This window comes from Apis dorsata, unplaced genomic scaffold (assembly GCF_000469605.1).
Source record: "Apis dorsata unplaced genomic scaffold, Apis dorsata 1.3 scaffold_315, whole genome shotgun sequence".
Taxonomy (NCBI): Eukaryota; Metazoa; Arthropoda; class Insecta; order Hymenoptera; family Apidae; genus Apis; species Apis dorsata.
Window position 1 is genome coordinate 147,336 of NW_006263587.1, and position 8,967 is coordinate 156,302.

Here is an 8,967-nt window from a genome sequence, read left to right on the forward strand (position 1 = left end):
TCATGTCCTATTCAGCGTTTAAACCTTTCCTCCTACGCGAATATCTCGGAGGAAGAGAAAGGTTAAAGCAACGACCCGAGCTTCTTACATAACACAATTTATAGGTTATTGCAAAAAAGAACAGGATAGCGTTTATCGGGACAATTTTGAAAATTAATAAACGCGTATAATTGCAAATCGTCGTTAGATAAAAATTGCGATAAATTTCAACGAGAATTCTAATTCTCGAGTCATGAATAATCTTATCCTGCCCTCGCTTTTTCTTTTTACTCGATGAGGAAGATGAAAAAAAAAATGGCATAACTATATAATTTGATATATATATCAAAGTACGATCTTTTATCTTCGCAATGATATAATAATACGAATGATAATTGACGCTACTCCGTCATGTGGAATATGAGGGAATATTTTTCAAGCACGAGAGATAAGAGCGTGACATGAAAATGAATGTAACATGACGAATTGCAAAAAGTGACTAAATATTTTTTAAAGATATGCAAAATTGTTCCCGTTATCGCGGTATATATATTTGGAGCTGAATAATGACATTCTATAATAAAATTCTAATTTCTAAACAAAAGAGAATGTCCTTTGCTCGAATAAAATATAATACATTTATATAGCATAAAATAAATAAGGAATTTTTTCGCTTAGTTTTTCGTTATAATAATCCTTAAAGCTGTACACTGAATTTTCACTGAACGTTAAAAAGATTCGTTTTCACTTTCACCGTGCACATTTAAAATTTAAAGAATAAAGAATTTTTTAAATATTAATCTTTATAGAAATTCGGAATAAGATTCTCGGAATAATTCATTTCCCTGATAAATTTTCGAATCACTTTCGAATCTTTGGAAGGCAAAGCACGTGCCACGAGATTTTCAACTACGAGGTTTTTTCTCTTCGAATCACGATTTCTTTGACAGATTAATTAATTAATAGTCACCTGTATGTCACTCAAAAATCATTTTTAAATCGCAACGAATAAATATAATTTTAAAGTATTCGAACACTTGTCGAACGTAGAGAGAAATTGTATAAACTATATAATACGAGAAGAAAGATAAATCGTCTGGATGCGCGAAACGAAGACAGCAAGCGTTCGTCGATCCTTCTCGATTCTTCGTCGATTTCACGCTGGTCCAATTTCTCGATTCTTTCTCGTCTCAGACACCTCCACTGACCATTTCAATTCCAAGATCGCGATTCCTATTTTCACGTCGACGAGAGGACAGGTGACAGCCGATGTAAAATCGATTTTCTCGTCGTTATCCCGACTTGAAAAATTGACATATGATATATATATATCCCTTCCGTCCTCTTTGCAAGCGAAAGGAATTTTCTCTCTTTTTCCGAGAGAAGAGTTGTTACTTATTCTTTGAGTTGAAATTCGATCCGTTCGAAATAGTTATCATAAAAAATTCAAATCGCTTGCAGAAACTTTTGCAAAAATTCTAATCCCCCCCCTGCAAGTGAATACGATATATTAAATATATGGAGGATGACACATCGAGAGCGAGCATCGTTTCAAACACGTTCGACTAGTTTCGACTAGTTTCGACGAGCACGCGATATCGCCACGAAGAGAATAAAGAAACTGTTGGAAAACTGTTGCAATCGTATCGGTTGGCCGGCCATTACGCGCAAACTTTGAATCCCTCGATACCGATTGTTATAACCTTATAAACTGTCTCCTATCGAACTCTTCTTTCGATTTTCTCTCGAATTTCGTAGGCGACATAGAAACGAGATAAAACTGACTGCAACTCGGTTAACGTTACACATTTTCTGTCCACCTGGCAAAGGAGGAAGGAAGAGTTTCACGGATTCGATGAAAATACGCCAACCGTCCTTTTGTCGTTGATTCCACACTGGATATCTCCATATTGCAAACTGTAAATAAAGACTTGACCAACCGATGATAATAAAGACCTGGCACGAAGCGAGTTCTTATTGCTACCGCTAGGGAAAATTTTTAGCGTCCTTTGCGTCAACGAATTATTCCAATATAATAAGTTTCCTCCTGATTCTTTCGACGAATTCGAAAAACGAGATCTTTCTTGATTTTTAATTGGAAATAAACTGTGAAAAAAAGATTTGAGATTCGTTGGAAAGTTTTTTTTCCTCTTGAAAATTATTATTATTTTTTCATTCGGCGGAGTAACGAAATTCATTAAATTTTATCTCGAAGATAAAGCATAGAAACGTATTTACCATGCGCGTACAAGGTAAGTGAGAAAAGCCATAAGAGCAGATATGTACGTGGCCTCTTACGTGTCTTGCAAAAGTAAACTTAGAAATAAGGGAATTGCAATTTTCTAAAGACACTTCACTAGCTTCAAAGAGCTTCATCTTCGATATTTATTACAATCAACTAAAACACCTACTCGCTTAAAATGTGTTTGGACGAGAAACAAAAAAAAAAAAATTGTACAATGATTGATTTAGATTTGTTATCACTTGGTTCGTAGCTAGATCGTGTGTACGGGAATGAAAAATCTATTTTTATCTATTATTAAAGTGAAAGCACTTTAGGTATTTAAAATTTACAAGGAAGAAGATGTGTTGTAATATCTATGAAAATCGTTTAAGTGTAACGTAAAAAAATCCTTCACTGGATCCTTTTCGTTCGATCATGATCCAGAGGGGGAAAAAAAGGAACAAAGTGCGCGAATACTCGATCGATTCGAAAGGTGGAGTCGATACACGCGAGTCAGCTCTCTCTCTCTCAAAAGAGGAGATTTCGCATACGGCAAACAGCGGAACGGTCAATCAGCCGCCATTCAACGGCCATAATAAAATAACATAGGAGGCAAAGCTAGGACTTTTTTGAGAGCAATCATGTCCAACGTTACACGCGCCCACGATTTAGTTAACTGAATGACTATTGAATGACTTTTAACGAACAATGGGGCAGAGTAGTGGGGGGAAATCCTTCTCCAAAGCAACGACTCTCTCTCACTGTCGATGCATTGTCGAAACCGGGATCATCGGGGGAGGGGGGCCACGTTCGAGCGAATTCAGAAATGCTGGGCCGATTACCACCGCAATTACCAAACAATCGCATCCCGCGATTCTGAATTGGAAAATTCCCTCTCTCTCGAGAGAGAGAGGAGGAGAGATTGTTTGGAAACAAGCGGCTTCCAACGTTTGTAAGAGGAGATGTAAAAGTGTCTTTTTTTTTTTTTTTTTTTTCGGGAGATCGTTGTCTTTTTTTGTTAAATGAGCGTTGTCGAGAGATGTTTTGGATTTTTTAGAAGGTAACGCGGAAGTTTCTCGACAAAAAAAAAAAAAAAAAGGCGCTTTTACATCTCCTCTTACAAGCGTTGGACGCCGCTGGTTTCCAAACAATCTCTCCGCCTCTCTCTCTCGAGAGCGAGAGGAGGAGAGATTGTTTGGAAACCAGCGGCGTCCAACGCTTGTAAGAGGAGATGTAAAAGGGTCTTTTTTTTTTTTTTTTTTTTTTCTCGAGAGATCGTTGTCATTTTTAGTTAAATGAGCGTTGTCGAGAGATGTTTTGGATTTTTTAGAAGGTAACGCGGAAGTTTCTCGAAAAGAAGTATTTTTTAAAAGGTCGTCGCTGTCATTTTTGTTGGCAAGAGTCGCCAAGTGTTTTTTAAAAGGTAGCGATGTGTGTTTTTAGAGAGTCATAATCTATTTTTTTTTTTTTTTTTTACAGGATGACGCGTATATATTGTTTTTACGAAGTCATGAAACGACTTTTTTTTAAAAATGATTTTTTTTTTCAGTCGCTTTTTTTTTTGTTGATAAAAATCACAAAGCGTTTCTTTCTCTGAAAGATCAAGGCTTTTTTTTAGACTTCGTGTCGTTATTTTTCGATCGACGCGAAAGACGAAAAATGGAAGCAACACGTGGAAGGAAACGTGGAGACACTACGAATAGTGAAAGATGTGCAAAAGGCCTATTGAAGGGAGGAGTTAAGAGAGAAACGAAGGAAAACGAGCATAAATAAACGACTCTGTACACGCGTTGTTGAAAGAGTAATATGTGGGATTGCACGGTGGAAATGCGAATAAAAAGACAAAAAAAAAAAAAAAAAAAAAAAGAAAAAGGAGAGGAATGGGAAAAAATGTTTCAAGGGAGAGTAGAATAGGTGTGGCATGCCCGGTGGTGCTTCTCTATTTTTCCTTTGAAACGCGGCCGGAAGTATGTGTGTATATATGCGTACGTGTATATGCACGTATATTTCGGAAGTATATTCTTGGCGAGAACGGAGGGAGCATAGAAATGGCAGAAAAACTTGCTCCATTTAACTGCAACTTTCACGGTGCTCGGATTCATATGAAAATTAGGTCCCGTTACAGTTGCCGGTTACGAGAAAAAGTGTACATACTATACATGATAAAGATTTCGTTTCGTTGACAAAAAGCCAAACAGAGTGAAGTAAATCAATTTTCGAGCCACGAATTTTCTTCCCTAAATATTTTTTTCTAATCTATGATAATCAATGGTGGTTATATTTAACCTAAAAACGAATATAATAAATTCAACGATTTGTCACGATAACTTTCAAAAATTGTACAGAACGAATCAGAATCACTTGGTGTATATTCAATAATCTCGAGAGAGTTGCTTTACGACATTATCGTTTAATGGTAAAGTGGAAAAATACGACACAACATCCTCGCGTGGTAATTTCGATAAAATCAATTTCAGACAAATGTTTATCGAGAGATGCGAAAGAGAGAAATGTACAAAGAGAAAAAGATTGTTCGAAGATAAATCTTCATTTCGTATGGTAAACTTTTCTCTGGTAAACCAGAGAAGCATTTCTTCCCCAGGCCACTCTTTGCTTTGTTTCTCGAGTAGATGGGAGGGTACTCTCTCTTTCTCTTTCCAAGGTCCGTACAATGTAGATTAAAGTCGCGTAAAGCATTTTTTCCACTAGATGTACGGCCATTTTGATTTTGATAAGTTACGCAGAAAGCGGAGAGTTTTCATGTTGGCCCCACGAGACGGTAACAAAGCGATACAACGACCAACTCTATAATCACGGGGCATTACTCTTATTATCTCCACTTGCTGCAACAAAGGCAAATTAAGCCGTAAAACTCTCGAGTAAAATACAAGTCTCTTGTAAATTATGTTCGTCTCGTGCTTTCCCTGTTACCCTTATTAATTACGTAGGCATCGATAACTTCTCTTGTTCTTTATAATTTCCACTATATTTTCTTCATAAAATTCTTCGTAAAAAAAAAAAAAAAAGAAATATCTACAATACCGACAGCTTCTCTCGGTCAAGATAAATTCGAAATAGTTAACGACATCGACGAAGATTTTTATTTTTATGAATAAATAAAAACCGTGAAACAATTTGAAAATTGTCCCGACGAAACTTCATTCTACGCTAAATTAATATTTTTATATCGATCTAAGGATTAAATTATGTAGTACGATATGAATAAATGATAAATATGAAACTGAGAAACGCAATATAAATAAAAAGAATAGACATAAAGAGAGTAATAGACTCGGATGACACGGATGAAATAAGCGGTTTAAGTTATATTGAAATTCTTAATATAATAAATTCTGCAATTCTTTTCGACTCGCCCCAATACATTTATCTTTGCGCGCAAACTCGTTTCAACCTTATTTTCTTCTTTTCTATCCAGTTTATCGTTTGAACGTATTAATGTTTAATTTTACATTTTTTTGAAACTTTACTATGACGAGAATTTATAGGTATATTAATTACTCGGTTAAGTCATATTCCGATGCTTCAAAATTTGTCAATGATATCGAAGAACGAACATATATAAAGAATATAAAGAAAATATTTACACATACCATAAAATCTTAGAAATAATAAAAATTGGGCGATGGATCGAGTTTAAAAAGTGATACGAAAGAATGTTTCAAAGAAAGGATCTCGATTGAACGGTCGATAATTAGGAAAATTATTCAATAAGGAAGTAAGGAAGAAATTAAGATGGGAACGATCAAGAAATTCGAAGAACGATAATTCCATTAGTTTTACATTAGTGAACAAAGTTTAAATGGGCGAATGTCGTATTCGGTTCAACGATTTGCTTTCTATACCGTTCGAATTTCGATGTAATCCAGAGTGTTTGACCACGCGCTCGTCCAACCATTCGCCATTACCTTGAACGGCGCACAGTGACAAACTTTGGTCGTTACCGGTAGTTCGTTCTCACGTTTGGGCTCTTTCTATCCTGGCGTACCTTATTATCTACAGAGTTTCGCTTCGTTTTCGTTATTGCCTACGTCACTCATACCATTTATCATTTCCGTTTTCAATGTTTAACTAATTTCAATATATTTTATTCGCAAAAATTTATGTAATAATCATGGTAAACTGATAATCGAATTAATAGTTAGTAAATAACTATAATATGATCTAGTCGAACGAGCATTTAGATTACATTTAAATTTTCATTTAAATAGGTTAAAATACAAACAAAAATTAACATAATTAACGTTATCGCTTTGCTTCGTGATATTTGTTATGTGAAGATGCGAAGAAAAAAAAAAAGAAAAAAAATTAAATATCATACTTTTCGTTGACTATATATATATATTCTATCTCGAAAAATTCAATGTCATCAAAATGCAACGATAAAAGTTCCATATAATTTATTATTGGGTCAAAAAAAGACGTATCTTAACACACGTGTCCCGATAGATGGCAATCGTATCGTGTTACTCTCAAATAAAAATGTGATATCATTAAAATCTAGAAACATGACAAAAATTATTTTAATCATGCCACGTTATGGAAGAAAATAAAATATCCTAGAGATAAAAAAACATAGTTAAAAATTATAATTAAAAAGTATAATATTTCCGTATAAAATTCCGTTTTTCTTCTAAAAATTATTAACAAAGATATTTCGATATCATGTGTATCACATATATTGCATTCGTTTGATTAATAACCTCTCAAACGAAATGGGAAAAACGATTATTTTATTTCCTTTAAAAATATATCCAGTAAGTAATATTTTGACAAAGATAAATTGACTAAATTCGTGATGACGTTATAAAAAAGATAGGAATTAGTATATAAACCGCTGAAACAGTTTGACAGTAAATAGAGATTCAGATCGAACCAAGCTTTCTAGAAGCAAATTCCATACAACACTCAAATCAAAATGAGCAAATTCATTTTTGTCGTCGTCCTAGCTGCCTTCTGCGTAGCCATGGTAAATATTCATATTTTATTCCATCGCTTTACATTAAAATTCAAATATTTTACATGTAAAAAATATTTTTATTAATCCATTATTTAAATTAATGATATTCTTATACGTTTCGTACTATTTCATTATTTCCTTCTCTTTATGCTACTCTGTTGCTGTTCCCTTCAAACTCTCTGTTGAGAGAGTTGTCTCATTATACGTTCATGACTTTCTTTCGACCAATTAGTTGGCTCGTGTCTCTTGAGAGCTGCCTCTAGTTTCCCCTAGTGTTTAAACTAGACGAATCCTACCGGTTATCGAAAGTTTTTATTTATACACTTGAGTTCCACACGAGTTCTTATATTCATATAATTTACTTTGCTTTATTCAGGCAACCGATCTATCTACTTATCTACTATTTCATTTCAATAATATTCCATATTCCTGAGAATATATTGTTCCATATTTTTCCTTGATCATTTTCAAATTTTCGATTCACGTTCACGTTGATATTTGATGGGAAGAAAAATTATATTTGTTCGAATATCGCTATTCCAATTTTTCCTCTCTCCTTCTCCTCATTGATCTGTCTTTGAATCTAACGAAATTTTTTTTAATTAAAACAGTTGATCAACGATGTGTCCGCCAAAACATCGATCAGTGTCAAAGGTGAATCAAGCGTAGATGTAAGTATGATTTGAATACGATTTTTTTTAAATACGGAGAAAAATCAATAAAATTACCTGATCTATTCTTAGGTCGTTTCCCAAATCAACAATTTGGTTTCATCTATCGTAGCTGGTGCCAACGTGTCAGCAGCACTTCTAGCTCAAACTTTAGTTAATATCCTCCAAATTCTTATTGACGCCAATGTTTTTGCTTAATTTAGATATTCTTTAGCTTTGTATTGCGCGCATACAACGCATTCGAATAAAATAAGTAATAAAATGCAAATCGTACAGTATCTTATTCTTTTGCTTATCTTGAAAATCTTCCGTCACAATTAACGCGCAATTATGTTTCTTTTTATCCCCGGTAATTATTGTAATTAATTCTGTTAACAAAAATATACAAAAAAAAAAACATTATAAAGATTTTAAAGATTAATAAAAATTATACGATGTAAACATTTAAACATTTCTTAATTTCTCATAAAACACTCGCAACATTCATTTATATCGAAAAACGTTACGTTATTCGAAACATGATTTCATTTCTAAATTTTCAAACTTTTGTTACTTCATTATTACTCGAAAGCACGTTTAACACAACTTTTTTAATGACACATTAAAATTCTTAAATATTTCTTCACGTCGATTTCAATTTTTGCGAATTTTGAAAATAAAAGAAAATGAAAGGAAGGAATCAAATGGTCAAGAAGAGAAATAAAAATTCGCCTGAATAATGAGTAATTCCGAATAACGAGCGTCCGTGCACAGGCCGAAGAGAAGCGAGAAAGAGGATGGCGGAAAGTAGTCTGCCATTCGTCAGCTGCTCTTTTGTATTCAGTAGTCGGTATTCAGTGGCGAGACGATGGCTGCCGTGTTTGGCCAGAATTTTGACGTTGATGACGAGGGATGATAGATGCGTCCTGCATCCATTAGGAATAGTTGGATCCGCGAGATCGAGAACGGCACGTGATATCGTTCCCCGTATATCGAGGATACGTTTACATATCCTCTTTCTCCGCCTTTGAAATCGTACAATAGAACTTGTTAAAAATTCCACGTTTACATGTTACATTACCTCGTTCGTGCTATAATATCCACTTCTGTTTAGCTGTTTTTTTTTTTTTTTTTGT

At 34.2% G+C, this 8,967-nt stretch overlaps 2 protein-coding genes and 2 long non-coding RNA genes across 4 annotated transcripts in view; 2 read left to right on the forward strand and 2 right to left on the reverse strand.

Moving 5' to 3' along the window:
* Positions 1-8,967, forward strand: part of LOC102677528 (lysosomal acid glucosylceramidase-like) — a 19,550-nt gene that overhangs the window by 339 nt on the left and 10,244 nt on the right. The window lies entirely within an intron of this gene.
* LOC116185881 overlaps positions 556-8,967 on the reverse strand; it is a 12,140-nt gene continuing 3,728 nt past the window's right edge. The window contains exon 3 of the long non-coding RNA XR_004150781.1: positions 556-566. This is a non-coding gene — a long non-coding RNA (uncharacterized LOC116185881). The remainder of the gene's footprint in view (positions 567-8,967) is intronic.
* Positions 1,008-1,970, reverse strand: LOC116185882. The gene is made up of 2 exons (XR_004150782.1): positions 1,585-1,970; positions 1,008-1,469 (listed from the first exon to the last, which is right to left on the reverse strand). It is a non-coding gene; the product is annotated as an uncharacterized LOC116185882 (long non-coding RNA).
* Positions 6,888-8,130, forward strand: LOC102678032 (apisimin). The gene is made up of 3 exons (XM_006617546.1): positions 6,888-7,190; positions 7,793-7,852; positions 7,925-8,130. The coding sequence occupies exons 1-3, from the start codon at positions 7,140-7,142 to the stop codon at positions 8,048-8,050; spliced, it is 237 nt and encodes a 78-aa protein (XP_006617609.1). The 5' UTR covers positions 6,888-7,139; the 3' UTR covers positions 8,051-8,130.